The 17,627-nt window shown below is 40.8% G+C and overlaps 1 protein-coding gene across 1 annotated transcript; it reads left to right on the forward strand.

Moving 5' to 3' along the window:
* Nucleotides 1–7,053, forward strand: LOC134132826 (CD209 antigen-like protein E). Its single transcript, XM_062565118.1, has 6 exons — nt 1–360; nt 426–527; nt 702–911; nt 1,460–1,602; nt 5,417–5,517; nt 5,622–7,053. The coding sequence occupies exons 1-6, from the start codon at nt 294–296 to the stop codon at nt 5,773–5,775; spliced, it is 777 nt and encodes a 258-aa protein (XP_062421102.1). The 5' UTR covers nt 1–293; the 3' UTR covers nt 5,776–7,053.
* The last annotated feature ends 10,574 nt before the right edge of the window (nt 7,054–17,627 follow it).

Consider the following 17,627-nt stretch of genomic DNA (forward strand, 5'->3'; position numbering starts at 1 on the left):
GGCAAAAGTGCTTTATCCGTAATCTCTATTAAATATGATAAATCTTTCAACTCTATGACCAATCAGACAGCTGATAGTGTGAACAGGTGTGTAGTTATATAAAGTGTATTCTTTATTGTATTGATCCCTGTTTACTGATCTGAACTCTGAGAGCGCAGAGAGGAGACTTCATTTCGGCACTTCTGCTTTATTTTATTTATATCTATTAAGTGAAACTTCCTCAAAAGTCCCATTATTCATAAGCAGGAAGCAGCATCACGTTGATCATTTGACAGCTGCTCGTCTTCACAGCGATGGAGGAAATCTACGCAAACGTTGAATACAACAAGTCTCAGGTTTCCATAAGACCTTCAACACCAGGTAAGAATGATCAGTCTGTGCATCTTCTCCTGACCAGTGTGTTGACTGGTCTTCACTGTGTCCAGGTCCCAGGAGCCCAAGGAGCAGACCTCATGGAACTGTTGCTGTCTCTCTGGGGCTGCTCAGTGTCCTCCTGCTGGCTGGACTCGTCGGACTCGGTGTTCACTGTGAGTCTGATCTTCATCCAACCTGAGATATAAAAGAGTTCCTGGTTGTCATGACAACATTTGCTTAGTATCTTTATGTTCTCAGAGAATCGATGATGGGATATTTTTGTAATATAGACAACAACAGTGATGTAGTGTATCATGTATTAATGTCTTCATGTCTTCATGACTCAGTGCATGCATCAGCTGCAGAACTCTCCTCCATCAAAGCCAACCTGACGGAGCGTCTCCAGGTCAGTGGAGACAAGCTGTCCTCAGTGTCTGCAGAGAGAGACCAGCTGAAGGACAACTTCACTGCACTGATGGACAACTTCACTGCACTGATGGACAACTTCACTGCACTGACCCAAGAGAAGGACAGACTTCAGCTCCTGTTGGAACAGAGTGAGTGCTGGTCTGTGTGTTCTGCTGAGTCGTGATTATTTTTATATAAAATATCTTTTCTGTGAACTATACAGTCTGTTACTCCTGTCAAAACTTTATTTAAGCAAACAACGTTTGCATGTCACTCTTTCCTATTGCTGGTTGCATCTAATTCAGAGCTGAAAGTCAAAGTTTTAGTCCCATTGTAATGATTTAAATATTGCAGAGAAGCAGTTTTATGGAATGAAAATCTTAAATCTGAGTTTAAGTTGTTTTTTTAAATATTGCAAGTAAAAGTGGGGTTATACAATATATACAATAATATGATATATTTTGTTAGATAATAATTGCATTATGCTTGAACTGTTGTGTCTTTAGGTTCTTTCTAAATCCAACTAGCTTTAATATTTCAAAGAAAAAGAAAAACACTTGAAAATAAATGTCATTTCTTATTGTCCAACAGTACAAAGATGTAAAACTAAAAAAGTGAACAAAACACAAAATCCCACCACTTTGTCATGTTTTGTGTGTGGTGATTGTCTGATTGTTGCAGTCTTTGTTTTTTACAGAGAAAACGTGTCCTGAAGGGTGGAGGATGTTCACTGGTTCCTGTTATTTTATCTCTTCACGGGATGATTCCTGGACTAATGCCAGAAAAGACTGCAAAGCAAAAGGAGCAGATCTGGTGATCATAGACTCTCCTCAAGAGCAGGTAGAAAACTCTTTTTTTAATTCTCTTTTGATGGAGACAAACTCCAGGTCCCGGTTTTTCAAAAGGTTTAATCCGATAAAATTGATCCGGATTTAGTAATCCTTTTTTTTGTGATCCAAGATCACGTGATCCAGCTTACTTTTGAGCCAGTTTTTCAAAGCAACATCGGATTGGATCAATCTTTTCCGGATAGGAACTTTTCAGGATCACCAAATCTGGATAACCAGTGCTCAAACAGGATAGGAAATCACAATGTAGAACTATAGATATGTAAAGAGCAACAAGTGGAATAGCCAGTGTGGGGTCAGTATGAGTTTATTTTTATTTGAAATGAAAACACACACATTTAAAAAAACCTACCATGGCTGATGACTCCTTTTCTAACAGCAAATACACCGGCGCAGGCACGCTTCAACACTGCTCATTGCAGAGCAAGATGTGCAATTGAGCATTTAAATGGAGTTCTTAAGAGGCGCTTTGCATGCCTTAACTACCTGAGAGCGGAACCACAGCATGCAACATAACCCTTGCCTGTATTGTCCTGCACAACATCGCTACTAAGCGCAATGTCCCTCTCTGTGCTGACAATGATGCACCTGAGCCCCTTGGAGACCCCAACCAACCTCCTGCATTCTGCCAGAACGAGCAAACAGGACGTGCAACAAGGGGCGCAATAGTTAGACACTATTTCTGATTTGGATTTGTTTTGGATTTCAAAAATCAGTGATTGCCATTCTTTGCATGTTTTTGGTTATTCTGTAAAAAACAAAAGTATTTTTGATTGTGATGAAAAGATATATATCAATTAGTGACAGAATAAAATGTATGGTTTTTGGTCAATTTTGACAGCTGTTGGGATTATTTTATGAAGCCAAACTCTTTCTACTTTGCTGTAGGCCTATACTGAAAGGCTGAAGATGTTAAAGCCTACCTAATCACTGTAGCCTGACAGATGAACAAATACAATTAAAACCTTATGAATAAATAGGATATCTTGTAAGATACTGCATGATCCAAATATAGTATTATTTGATACATTTTAAAAGTTTTCATTACATTTTGGGCATGAAATCCACGCTGAATTCACCCAGATTTTTTGGATGATCCAAATCATACAAAAAAGTTCAGAAAAACCCAAAGCAAAGGTTTGATCCAGTTCAAAGCCAAGATTGGATTACATGATCTAAACAGATTATGTAATGCGTATTTTCTTTTGAAAAACCCATTTTTAAGATTTGATCCAATCCGTTATCCAAAATCCTAATGGATTACTTTTGAAAATCCTGGCCCAGAGGGCTATTGCACGAAACCCGGATAAGGGATTAAGTCAAGCTATCCAGGTTATCCTGGAGGAATTTAGCTTGGACTTGGTTGCACGAAAGCAGGTTGAATTAGACCGGGCCAAGTAACCATGGCGATTTATTCTTTGAAGCTAGCCTGCTCCAGACCAGGCTAAGAACCAGGCTAAGATTAATCCTCCAGCCTCATGTGTTAAATCAACTGCCGCTCTGACCCAAAACAAACGGGTTTAACAGTTATTCCGTTGGTTTCTGAATGCGTTCTGATTTATTTTTATTAACATGCGTCACTTGTCACTATTGCTCTCACCAGTTTGGTTTAAAACTCTTGCAGATGTTTAGATCGGTGGTCTGAAACTTTTACCTCACGAACCGTTTTCACAATATTTCGCGGACCGTAAGAAGGTCCGACGGATTATAATACCCCCCTGGTTTGAATACAATCTGATCGACGGCAAAGGGAAGTGAAACAAGCTGCATCAGCAGAGGCCAAGAGACAAGAGGCCAAGAACTTCAGTAACCACGGAAACCTTCAGTGCAATACCCCCTAGCTGTGACATTTAAAGCTAATTTGTCTTTAAACTACATTCTTTCTAGTGACCACCAGGGGGTAACTCCTCTGGTCCCATTGAAGTCTGGGCAAGGCATAGCAAGGCAATTTTATTAGTATGGCACATTTCAACTATAAGGCAACTCAAATTGCTAAAAACATTAAAAACATCCAAACATTAAGCTAGGAGATTTACAGTTAAGTACCATGATCGAAACATACAAGAAAAACAGTCATAAAAGGATAAAAAAGACGTAAAATAACTACAAATATAATGAAATTGTCAGTGTAGTTTAAGAATGTCTTTAAGAATTCCGAAATGCATAAATTGTCAATTAAAGGCAGACATACACGTCTTTAATCTGGATTTAAAGGAGCTGAAGGATTTAGTAGACCTGCAGCTTTGTGGGACTTTGTTCCAGATATGTGGAGCAGAAGAAGTGAACGTTGCTTGTTTAGTTCTGACTCTGGGAACAGAAAGTAGACTCGTCCCAGATGACATTAGGGTTTGTGGTGGGTCATCAGGTATAAGCAGATCAGAAATGTACTTTGGCACTAAAACATTCATTTGGTGCTTTATAAACTAGCACCAGGACTTTAAAGTCAATTCTGTTAGACAGGAAGCCAGTGACCTGAGACCTGGAGTCATGTGATCCTTTCCTGGTCCTATGAGGACTGGAGCTGCAACATTCTGGATCAGCTGGAGCCCTCTAATTGACCTTTTACAGAGACATGTGAACACACTGTTACAGAGTCTACTGAAGATAAACACACGGACAAGCTGTTACAAATCTGATGGAGACATAAGTCCTCTAATGGGGGGGTGCTAGCGGGCTAGCGGTGTCGACGGGGGGGGGGGGGGGGGGTCCTAGCGGTTTACTTTGCGGCACCACTGACTAAATGAGATCTTTGCTTACTTAAGACAACTTTCACTTGTGCAATGTCATCAATAGTATTTTCTACTTTGGAATTGTAGTCGTCTATAAGCTCATTGACAGAGATGCAGGAGCGGGTCATCAGAGGCGGTGCCTGATGATGACGTTGGAGTCTTGGCTCTCCTTAGACGGGGGCATCATCTACGGTGGAGCTGTGTGGTTGTCTCCTGTTTAGATCCTTTGTCTCTTGTCCTTGGCAATGGGAACATACGGGTGATGTAGGTGGGAAAGTCTCTCTTCAGAACGTCATACTCTTGTTTCACAATATTACAGCTTCCTGAATGGACAATGATGCTTTTCACCGTAGGGATGGTTAGCCACAATGTCCACGGTGTTCTCTCATGTTAGAAACCATATCTTGTGTGGTAGAGCAAGCCGTCGCATCACAAATCTCAAGGCGCTGGGTTCTGCCTTTTTGGCGTAAACATTTTAAACATGATCTTATGGTCTCAGTCTCTAGTTTCAAGTCTTTTTCAATGCAGCATGATGTTCATTTAGTGAATGATGGTCCATTTAGAGTCAAACAGACCATAAAGAAGAGAATGCTTTAGGATGGGAATAGATTGACAGGTAATTATAAGTGTAGTCAGATAATTTGAACTTTAGTTTTTATTGGCCTAAAATGTCTTGTTTAGGGATCAGTTGAACTGAGCTCCACCGTCTCTTGTTTCTTCTGTTAAAAAAGAAACAAGATCACCACGGCCGAAAAGAACAAGATAAACAACGTGTGACTCCACAGTGATTCATCCACTTCTTAGATAAAGTCTACTTGAGCCTTTATTATTAACATCAATGATTTCTGGAATATGTATTATGTCCTATATGTCCTATTTTTATTTTTCATTTTGTGAGTATTCATGCCCTTAATTTTCTCTTGATGATAATAATCCATATTTTGAGCTACTGGTCATGTGAACATTTTTCAGTGATTTTTTATCAGACTGTTAATATGAATCACTGTAAACTGAATTATTAATATTCATCAAAATGAAACACAAATACCTACTTTCTATGTTTTTTATCTTGAACAGAAATCCCTCTTACTCTTGGAGACAGACCGTGCTTGGATTGGTTTGAGTGAAACGAGCAAGAACAACTGGAAATGGATTGATGGAACTCCACTGACTGTAGCGTAAGACAACTTGGATAATAGGAATCCACATGTTTAGTTTACTTGAAAAATAATCTAAAGCTGCATTCAATTGTTCATTGATTCACCAGCTCTTCATCTCTTAGGTACTGGGGCGGTCCTCCTGAAGTGGTTCAACCTGATGACTATGGAGGTAAAGAGGACTGTGTTGAAATTATTTTCCGCTGGAACGAAAATAAAAACTGGAACGATAGACAGTGTAGTAACCCTCTGAAATGGATCTGTGAAAAACTGGTTTAATATTTCAAGTTTTAAAGGTTCAATGATCATTACATGTGGCCTCTGCGGTAGAAGAGCCAACTCATTGTAATATTTTTTATATCTTATTATTCTTTATTATTCTCCTTCCATACAAAGGTTTGGAAGTAGGAACCCTAACCACAAATTAGGGACACTTTCGCAGGCTGACGGGGGGGTTCTAGCGGTCGGCGGCCGGGCTTACACAACCTCACATGCTCCGCTCTGGCCACCCGGCACCCGCGCGCACACTGATCTGATGCGTCACAACTTCACAACAACCAGGAGTTTTTCGCGCGTCATTGACTTAGCAGGCTGTGATTGGAAATCGGGACTGGAGCTGTCCCGGCTGGGACAAATCAAAATTGCCTATAATTCGGGATGTCCCGGGTAATACGGGACGGCCCTTTTCTAGAAAAAAAACGTAAAATGATGCCATTTGATTACTTTAATTATTACTCGCCCACAACGAGTTACACGTTAAAAGAGGTAGCTAACATATGTTATTTGGGGATTAAAAACCCGCTTTGCATTTTGAAAGCTGTATATTCAACTAACTAGATATTTTCTAATGTTTCTTCCAATATCATCAATATGCAATATTACGGCAATATTACGGCAAATGAATACTCAACATTTTATATATACATTATCAGGACATTTTTCTATGTGAGTAATTTGTTATATAGGTTTTTTAAGGGAAGTATCTCAACAATTAGAGGTACATGTTGTTTGGTATCATATTAAAGAGGGTTTTGTGCTCTTTAAAGGGATAGTTCACCCAAAAATTGTGTCATCATTTACTCACCCCCAAGTTGTTTCAAACCTGTATGAATTTCTTTATTCTGATAAACAAAAATATATATTTTGAAGAATGTTGGTAATCAGACAGTTGATGCACCCCATTGACTTCCATAGTATTTTTTTTTCCTACTATGGAAGTCAATGGGGTCCATCAACTGTCTGATTACCGACATTACAGTCCATGGCACTTACAGTAGTTCTCAGCTTTGTATGGGTTTTTGGGAACGGAACAGTAGATATGCATATCTACAGGGACCCCAAGGATAGTGTACTGGTTGGTGGTTGTGTCCGACCGATTGTGGTGGGTCGGCCTGAGCAGAAATGCCAGGGCCCTTTTTTTGTCCCAGTCCAGCCCTGGTTGGAGCCCATTTGTAACAAAAAGAAAAGAAAAAGCACATTCTTGTAAAGCATTCATTGGATCGTCATTAGAAAGCAATGTAAGCAACAAATTATCTTCTGTAATAATATGGCCGACATATCCACATTAAAACATTCAATATGAGGAAAAACATTGTCCATCAACAATAAAGTTGAAGCTGTTTTCATTCACATTCAGAGGACTTGTCATTTATTCACATTCACCAATGCACCCAGCTAGTATGAACTGGGAGATTGGGGAGAAGGGACAGAAGCGGGGGAGGAGCGGAGGCCGACCCCTCTCTGTTCATTTACCCCCCCCCCCCCCCACTGGCTGATATAAATGGTCCAGATGATTTGAATGAGGCACTCGGGGCAGTTCTGTATCTCCACACATCAGGCCGACGCCTTTAAACACGATTGTGTTATGTTGAATGATGAAGAACCAGGAGCGAGATGCAGCAGAGAGTCTTTTAATGATCAACAAAGGAAAACAGTCGTCGATAACGAACAAACTCAAAGTCCTCTGGCGTTAGCCGGAAACTTAACAGAAGCAGACAGGAGAAACCTGGAACATAGGGGCATAGGGATTACTCCCGTGAGGACAGTGTTCAGGGATCCCGGGGTGCTCTTTACCAGCCGGGTCCAGTGGAGAGGTGGAAGCAGATGAGCTGCTGGGGGCGCGCGCCGGTCGGGTACTCTGTGGAAAGGCACAGTCACTAACACGCGGACGGTGGAGGTGCAGGACAAGACAGGACGAGACGAGAGTGCTGATGCATGCGTCTACGTTCATGGAATAATCCGACAACAAGACAAGGCTAGAGGGAGGGAATAAGAAGCAGGCAAAATCAGGGGGAAGAGGTTTCAGGTGAGACAATGATGAGGACGAGAGGGGAATCAGCTGTGAGGGATAATGAGGGGAGAGAGAGAGAGCAGGGGCAGGGGGTGTTTGCCTGAGAGTACCACAAGAGGGAGACAGGGGACAAGGAGGGAAGAGGAAGCCAGGGTCATGACAGATTGATTCATTACAGCCTCTCGTACCTTGTTGCTTAATTAAACATGCAAAACAGGATCCGGAGATCAAAATCACAACCACGAGTTCTTTGGACAGAAAGAAGATGAAATAGTCGGGGCGGCTTCTGGGTTCGGACCCGGACCGAAAGCTAAAACACAAACTGATGATTTAACCCGACGGGACACCTTTCACTTGGCGCAGCTTCAACAATCTTTGCGGTAAAAGGCTTAAAGCACAGACCAATAGCATTCCAGTTAAGACGTCCCACGTGATACCACTCAATAGGTGTTACACCCCTACTGGTTTTTACACCTACTGGTTTCCCTACGCGTGTGTGTTTGCGTTTACCCGACAGCAGCAGATGTGTCTGCGTCTGTTTCCTGATTCTCACACATTCACATTGCTGAAAATCTACACAACCACATATGAAAACATGTTTTAGACACAACTTGAGACCGTCCTTTCTGATTCCTGGCCAGTAGAAGGCTTTGCGGGCTCTTCACTTGCATTTTTCCATACCTAGGTGTCCCTCATGCAATCTTTTCATTACATTACATGTTATTTAGCTGACGCTTTTATAGGACTGTCGACATTCACCTCTTGGCCACTCTTCTTTCAGAAGCTTGATGACTCTCTGTAATCTTGCATCTTTGTGTGTTTCTTCAGCAATCTGCTATGATTTCCTGTCAGGTAGTGACTCGTTGATCAGGTTCACGTGGAGCGTGACGTTAGCGGCTGTCGTGCTCACACCCTGTTCTTCGCTCTGTGTGGTTGCTCTGGACAGAGCATCAGCTCCCTGATGTGTAGATCAAGTCGAAATCATAGCGCTGTAGCTTCATTGTCAACCTTTGGATGCGTGGTGACATCTCACTGAGGTGTTTCTCTATGGTTTCAGCCACAAACTTGAGTAGACCATAAACTTATCTACGGAACCGTTGAAATCAATTGACCAGTCCTAAGCACTCTTTTTCAATCTGTGCGTAGCGGCATTGCCTGCTGGTCCTGGTTCTTGACGCATAGGCATAGGTTTCCAGTCTTTTCCATCAGCTCGTAGTAACACAGCTCCTGTGCTTTGCCGTCTCTCAGCAGTCTCTCTCATGAGCCACGTTAGCGGTTGTGATTCTATAGCTTTCTCTAAACATTTTTCATTGTCGTGTAACGGACCATTCTTTCTTGTACCAACAGGTGGAGGATACCAAGGGTCACAGGGTGGATGACCCCATGATGTCCCTTCATGATGGGTGTCCAGAGGAGAACTGGAGGTGTTCAACTGTCACAGCAAAGCATCACGTGGCACACATTTTCACCCCATCCGCCAGAAAGGTGCTATTTAGATACTTAGAAAATGGTGAGAATGTCATGCTCATGCTCGCACATAATCACACCTTCTGCCCCTTCCCCTAGAAAGGTGCCAATTATTTTTTCACTCTGTTGGCCGTTATTAACACAACCCAAACAAGACTAATGAAACGAAACAAATTAAATTCAGAGCCAGCAAAGCAAGTCAAGACTTTTTGTTTGTCTAAAAGAAAAGAAAAAAGATAAATTATTACCAAATATAGTTTCCTCTTGTCAGTGTAAGTTGATGCTGCATCTTTGACCCTCAAGGAAGAAGCCTCCAATCTCAACAGTAGTGGATGATTTATATGGAAATGTAGAATGTGACAATCCTGTCAACTCAAGACCTGGGATCAATCTGAAAGGTGAGAGTATAAACAGATGTGGAGTTATATAAAGTGTTTTCTTTATTGCTTTAATCACTGTTCACTGGTCTGAGAGCAGATTTCATTGCATCTGTTCTGCTTTATTTTATTTATATCTAAAACTTCCTCAAAAGTCAAACTATTCATATGCAGAAAGCAGCATCACGTTGGTTATTTGACAGCTGGTTGTCTTCCCAGCGTTGGAGGAAGTCTACGCTAACACTGAATACCTGAAGTCTCAGGTTTCCATAAGACCTTCAACACCTGCCCCAGGTAAGATTGATCAGTCTGTGCATCTTCTCCTGACCAGTGTGTTGACTGGTCTTCACTGTGTCCAGGTCCCAGGAGCCCAAGGAGCAGACCTCATGGAGCTGTTGCTGTCTCTCTGGGGCTGCTCAGTGTCCTCCTGCTGGCTGGACTCGTCTGTCTCGGTGTCTACTGTGAGTCTGATCTTTATCCAAGTTGAGACAGAGTTCAGGTTGCTGGTTGTCATGACAACATTTGCTCAGTATCTTTTATATTCTCTATGAATAGATGATGGGATGTTTTTGTAATATAGACCCCAACAGTGATGTATTTAATCATATGTGATTGAATTGAATTATGATGATTAAATGACTTCGATGACTGTTCGAAAAAAATGAGGAAGCCTGGCTTCCCTTGGCCTCTGGAAGAAACCACCACTGTGGAATCTGCACACACAAATTAGCAGAGAGCTACCTAGCTTTTCTCAAAATGGCTTGGGGGGGGGTCCTGAACGCCCCCCCCAGAGCAGTCTGCAGATTGACAGTCTTTTATTTCATTGTTTCATGTGTTTTATTGAGCTTTGTCTGGAATTGGCTGCACTCAACTCACTTCAGCCATTAGAAGGAAAAGAGAAACACTAAAAAGCGGTGTTTCTTACCCCTGAAAACATCACTGAGTCACAACACAATCCTTCCGCTATCACTTCTTTTCTTTCTCTTGACCACTTCCCTTTTCTTCTAAGACACAGCTGGAGAGTTACCTCATTCACTCCCTGGTGTGACTTGATGCTACATATCTGACCCTCGAGAGCAAAGCGGGAATCCTCAGTGATGGAGGTTATTTATTCCACTGTTAAATGTGACAAACCTGTGGACTTCACACCGAGGACCAATCAGACAGGTGAGAGTGTGAACAGGTGCATCGTTGTATGTAATATATTGTTTATTACACTGACCAGTGTGTTGACTGGTCTTCACTGTGTCCAGGTCCCAGGAGCCCAAGGAGCAGACCTCATGGAGCTGTTGCTGTCTCTCTGGGGCTGCTCAGTGTCCTCCTGCTGGCTGGACTCGTCTGTCTCGGTTTTCACTGTGAGTCTGATCTTCATCATAGTTGAGATCTGACAGAGTTCAGGTCGCTGGTTGTCATGACAATATTTGCTCAGAATTTTTATTGAAGAGATTATGGGATGTTTTTGTGAAGAGACCACAATCGTGATGTCTTGAATCATGTATTCATATCTTCATGCCTCAGTGCAGGCCAGTGGAGACAAGCTGTCCTCAGTGTCTGCAGAGAGAGACCAGCTGAAGGACAACTTCACTGCACTGAAGGACAACTTCACTGCACTGAAGGACAACTTCACTGCACTGAAGGACAACTTCAATGCACTGACCCAAGAGAAGGACAGACTCCAGTTCCTGTTGAAACAGAGTGAGTGCTGGTCTGTGTGTTCTGCTGAGTCATGTTTCTTTCATATATATATATTGTATTTGCTCTGTGAACCATATGTACAGTCTGTTCGCCCTGTCCAAACTTTATTTAAACACACCAAACAACACGTTTTGGTACACGTCACTCTTTCCTAGTATAAGTTATAATTTAACAGCTTTTATCTCTCTTACGTGTTTCCTCTATAGCCATCTAGCTCTAATGTTTTTCCCTGAATTTTGCTGTATGTTTTGATGGTTTTAATGGTTTTAAGTGACGCAGTAATTTGTCTTGTTGTTGAATATGGAATGCCGTTTTATTCACAATTAAATAAATGAATAAATACATAAATACATAAATACATGAAATTTGCGATTGAAGTACATTGTGAAATAAATAAATAAGGCAATGAATACATAAATATTATAAAGATTTAAATATTTCAAGAGACTTTTATTTCATAATTACACATTGATTTATTTCAAGACTTTTATTTCATAATGCCACTCATCATTGCAGTCTTTTACCTGTTTTTAACAGGTAAATCGTGTCCTGAAGGCTGGAGGAACTTCAGTTGTTCCTGTTATCTTCTCTCTACTCGAGATGATTCCTGGACTAATGCCAGAACAGACTGCAGAGACCAAGGAGCAGATCTGGTGATCATAGACTCTCCTCAAGAACAGGTAGTGGCAAACTCTTTTTTGTTTTATCCTGTTTTATCCTCTTTTGTGATAACTCCAGCTTTGACAATTCTTTAGGGCGGGGCTACACACTGATTGACAGGTCATTGTAATAAATCCAGTCAGACTTTGTTGTCAACTTAAAGTTGAACTTCAGTTTATGAAATTTGAAAGATGAATGTATGAACAATGTATGAAGGAGGCAGAAAACAACAAAATAAAATAGGAAACAAACCCAAACTGTGACACTCTCTTGTTACTTATGTTTAAAGAAAAAACACATCACCCCGGCTAAAAAAACAAGATGGGGAGAGGCCAAATGAAAAAAAAACGTGTGACTCCAGAATGATTACATCCACTTCTTTGAAACAGTCTACTTTACGTTAATTTTTAGGGCTCTTACCATTTATATACCCTCTATTTAAATTATTAACATGTTTTATATTGTTTTTATTCTGGAATATATATATATAGTCTTTATGGAGCAAAATCAAATTCCATGTTTTGAGCTACTACTTTTTGGTAGTAGTAGTGAATCAAATTATTCAGAAGACTCCCTGTAAATTGAGTTAATATTTATCAAAATGAAACATGAAAACCTACCTTACATGCTTTTTATTTTTAACAGAAATTCATCTCAGACATCGTCAAAAGTCATACTTGGATTGGTTTGAGTGACAGAGAGATCGAGGGCACCTGGAAATGGGTTGATGGAACTCCACTGACTGCAGCGTAAGACACGACAACATTTACTAACATTCATTTTAGTAAAACCAAAATGAGACTTAACAAAAACATTTACCTGTCAGCGTTGGTGCATTACACAAAAAATGTAATTCAACTGTTTAAAATATGAGTTTACAAGTTTAGTTTACTTGAAAAAACAAACCTTTGAATTAAATTGTTTGGGAAAATTCACCAGCTCTTCATCTCTTAGGTATTGGGGCGCTAAACCTGGTTCAGTTCAACCTGATGACTCTGGAGGTAACGAGGATTGTGTTGAAATGGTTGTCAGCTGGAACTCAGACAGAAACTGGAACGATAGAGACTGTGCTTCCCCTCTGAAATGGATCTGTGAAAATCTGGTTTAATGTTTCAAGTTTCAAAAGTTTATTAATTATTTATTGTTCATATGCAAGAAGTTGAAGTTGTAGCCCATTTGTAACAAAAGAAAGACAAGTAAATTAAGAGAAAAAGCACATTCCTATAGAGCATTTACTGATTCTGCATTATAAACAATGTAAGCAACAAAAAAAATTAAAAAAGGAGAGTGCATGTGAAGGGTTGGAGGTATGAAGTTGTCTGTATGATGATTTTGTGTAAACTTTAGCATGTGTTTGTTTACCGGTGAGATGAAAAAACGCAAATAAACAAAGCTGAACATTATACTGGATACATATTATAATAAAGCTTTAAGCTGAAATATATTCATTAGAGCAATAAAGTTGAAGCTGTTTTCATTCACATTCAGAGGACTTGTCATTTGTTCACATTCCCCAATGCACCCAGCTAGCATGAACTGGGAGATTGTGGAGAAGGGACAGAAACGGGAGAGGAGCGGAGGACGACCCCTCTCTGTTCATTTACCCCCCCACTGGCTGATATAAACAGTCCAGATGATTTGAATGAGGCACTCGGGGCAGTTCTGTATCTCCACACATCAGGCCGACGCCTTTAAACTGAAACACGATTGATTCATTACAGCCTCTCGTACCTTGTTGCTTAATTAAACATGCAAAACAGGATCCGGAGATCAAAATCACAACCACGAGTTCTTTGGACAGAAAGAAGATGAAATAGTCGGGGCGGCTTCTGGGTTCGGACCCGGACCGAAAGCTAAAACACAAACTGATGATTTAACCCGACGGGACACCTTTCACTTGGCGCAGCTTCAACAATCTTTGCGGTAAAAGGCTTAAAGCACAGACCAATAGCATTCCAGTTAAGACGTCCCACGTGATACCACTCAATAGGTGTTACACCCCTACTGGTTTTTACACCTACTGGTTTCCCTACGCGTGTGTGTTTGCGTTTACCCGACAGCAGCAGATGTGTCTGCGTCTGTTTCCTGATTCTCACACATTCACATTGCTGAAAATCTACACAACCACATATGAAAACATGTTTTAGACACAACTTGAGACCGTCCTTTCTGATTCCTGGCCAGTAGAAGGCTTTGCGGGCTCTTCACTTGCATTTTTCCATACCTAGGTGTCCCTCATGCAATCTTTTCATTACATTACATGTTATTTAGCTGACGCTTTTATAGGACTGTCGACATTCACCTCTTGGCCACTCTTCTTTCAGAAGCTTGATGACTCTCTGTAATCTTGCATCTTTGTGTGTTTCTTCAGCAATCTGCTATGATTTCCTGTCAGGTAGTGACTCGTTGATCAGGTTCACGTGGAGCGTGACGTTAGCGGCTGTCGTGCTCACACCCTGTTCTTCGCTCTGTGTGGTTGCTCTGGACAGAGCATCAGCTCCCTGATGTGTAGATCAAGTCGAAATCATAGCGCTGTAGCTTCATTGTCAACCTTTGGATGCGTGGTGACATCTCACTGAGGTGTTTCTCTATGGTTTCAGCCACAAACTTGAGTAGACCATAAACTTATCTACGGAACCGTTGAAATCAATTGACCAGTCCTAAGCACTCTTTTTCAATCTGTGCGTAGCGGCATTGCCTGTTGGTCCTGGTTCTTGACGCATAGGCATAGGTTTCCAGTCTTTTCCATCAGCTCGTAGTAACACAGCTCCTGTGCTTTGCCGTCTCTCAGCAGTCTCTCTCATGAGCCACGTTAGCGGTTGTGATTCTATAGCTTTCTCTAAACATTTTTCATTGTCGTGTAACGGACCATTCTTTCTTGTACCAACAGGTGGAGGATACCAAGGGTCACAGGGTGGATGACCCCATGATGTCCCTTCATGATGGGTGTCCAGAGGAGAACTGGAGGTGTTCAACTGTCACAGCAAAGCATCACGTGGCACACATTTTCACCCCATCCGCCAGAAAGGTGCTATTTAGATACTTAGAAAATGGTGAGACTGTCATGCTCATGCTCGCACATATTCACACCTTCCGCCCCTTCCCCTAGAAAGGTGCCAATTATTTTTTCACTCTGTTGGCCGTTATTAACACAACCCCCACAAGACTAATGAAACCAAACAAATTAAATTCAGAGCCAGCAAAGCAAGTCGTGACTTTTTGTTTGTCTAAAAGAAAAGAAAAAAGATAAATTATTACCAAATATAGTTTCCTCTTGTCGGTGTAAGTTGATGCTGCATCTTTGACCCTCAAGGAAAAAGCCTCCAATCTCAACAGTAATGGGTGATTTATATGGAAATGTAAAATGTGACAAACCTGTCAACTCAAGACCTGGGATCAACCTGAAAGGTGAGAGTATAAACAGATGTGGAGTTATATAAAGTGTTTTCTTTATTGCTTTAATCACTGTTCAATGGTCTGAGAGCAGATTTCATTGCATCTGTTCTGCTTTATTTTATTTATATCTGTAACTTCCTCAAAAGTCAAACTTCATATGCTGAAAGCAGCATCACGTTGATTATTTGACAGCTGGTTGTCTTCACAGCGTTGGAGGAAGTCTACGCTAACACTGAATACCTGAAGTCTCAGGTTTCCATAAGACCTTCAACACCTGCCCCAGGTAAGAATGATCAGTCTGTGCATCTTCTCCTGACCAGTGTGTTGACTGGTCTTCACTGTGTCCAGGTCCCAGGAGCCCAAGGAGCAGACCTCATGGAGCTGTTGCTGTCTCTCTGGGGCTGCTCAGTGTCCTCCTGCTGGCTGGACTCGTCTGTCTCGGTGTCTACTGTGAGTCTGATCTTCATCCAAGTTGAGATCTGACAGAGTTCAGGTTGCTGGTTGTCATGACAATATTTGCTCAGTATCTTTATTGAAGAGATTATGGGATTTTTTTGTAATATAGACCACAACAGTGATGCATTGAATCATGTCTTAATGACTCAGTGCATGCATCAGTTGCAGAACTCTTCTCCATCAAAGCCAACCTGACGGAGCGTCTCCAGGTCAGTGGAGACAAGCTGTCCTCAGTGTCTGCAGAGAGAGACCAGCTGAAGGACAACTTCACTGCACTGACCCAGGAGAAGGACAGACTTCAACTGCTGTTGAAACAGAGTGAGTGCTGACTCATGATTCTTTATATATATATATATATATCCTCTAATTAATTAGATTATTTTTTTAATTGAGTCCCAGCCCTAATATATATATATATATATATATTTATATATAAGGGCCGGGACTCGAATAATATTACTTAGTTAATTAGATCAATATTTTTAATCGAGTCCCGGCCCTAATATATATATATATATATAATATATATATATTAATTAATTAATCAATTAGATTAATATTTTTAATCGATATGCTATCTGAATTTCTGAAAGTACTATATTTCTAAATATGCTATTGCTACACTTGTCTGCTGGAATTGGTTGAACAAAAATAAAAATTCATTAAAATCCATGTGAAAAAAATTACTTCTAACTGTTCCCAGGTCAAATATTTATGCAATTAAAATGCGATTAATTCTTATTGATTAATTACAAAGCCTCTAATTAATTAGATTAATATTTCTAATCGAGTCCCGGCCCTAATATATACATATATATTGTATCTGCACAGTGAACTATATCTACAGTCTTCTAGCCCGGTCCAAATTTTATTTAATACCAAACACTTTTAAAAATTAATATTCTTTTCACTCTTTCCTTTTGCTGATTGCATATAAATTTAAAGCTGAAAGTTTTTGATGGTTTTAATTGTTTTAAGTGAAGCATTAATTTGCTTTGTTGAAATGTGTCTTGTCTTTCTGCTGCATGTGTGTTACTGTCACGGTTTGGTCTCTTTCCCTGTCTTAGTTTGAAGTTTCATGTTCCTTGTGGTCCTGGGTTAACTTCACTTCCTGCCTTGTCCTGTGATTGCCTGAGTGTTTCCACTTGTGTCCAATCAGCTGCACCTCCCTCGTGTATTTAAGCCCCGTGTGCCTGTTGTCCCTCGTGGCGTCATTACATGTCAGCGTTCAAGTCAAGTCAAGTCAAGTCAAGTCTGCTTCATGCTTCCAGGTCCCTGTTTTTGTCTGTTTTGTTTTCTCCTCCTTCCTCCCCTTTTTTGGTTGGAGCGATTTTGATTTTGTGAGTTTTGACATTAAAGTCTTTTTATTTTTCAACTCCGCGTCTGGGTCCTCCCTCCTTGCCCTCGACCTCGTCCCCCCGTGACAGTTACCACATATCAGCCTAGTACTTTTCCTCCTCAGTATTGCAGATGTGTGTAAGGGTTATACATGAAATACATGAAGTAAAGTAGTAACAAATACAAGACTTTTCAGCTTTTTAAACCCTTTCTTCATTTGCATTTTTGATTGTCCAACAGTACAAAGAGGTAAAACTGTAGGTAAAAATTAAGTGATGTATGTCATAGTGACATAGGGGGTCGAAAAAAGGAGAAGAAAAACACCACTTTGTCATTTTAGGGCGTGGTGATTGTCTCATCATAGCAGTCTTTGTTTTTTACAGGTAAAACGTATCCTGAGCGCTGGAAGATGTTCAGTGGTTCCTCTTATCTTCTCTCTACTCGAGATGATT

The sequence above is a fragment of the Pungitius pungitius genome, chromosome 10, assembly GCF_949316345.1.
Source record: "Pungitius pungitius chromosome 10, fPunPun2.1, whole genome shotgun sequence".
NCBI lineage: Eukaryota > Metazoa > Chordata > Actinopteri > Perciformes > Gasterosteidae > Pungitius > Pungitius pungitius.

Coding starts and splice junctions, on each gene's coding strand:
- LOC134132826 (XM_062565118.1), top strand. CDS start 294: ATGGAGGAAATCTACGCAAACGTTGAATACAACAAGTCTCAGGTTTCC. Junction 361..425: donor CATAAGACCTTCAACACCAG/GTAAGAATGATC, acceptor CACTGTGTCCAG/GTCCCAGGAGCCCAAGGAGC. Junction 528..701: donor CGTCGGACTCGGTGTTCACT/GTGAGTCTGATC, acceptor TTCATGACTCAG/TGCATGCATCAGCTGCAGAA.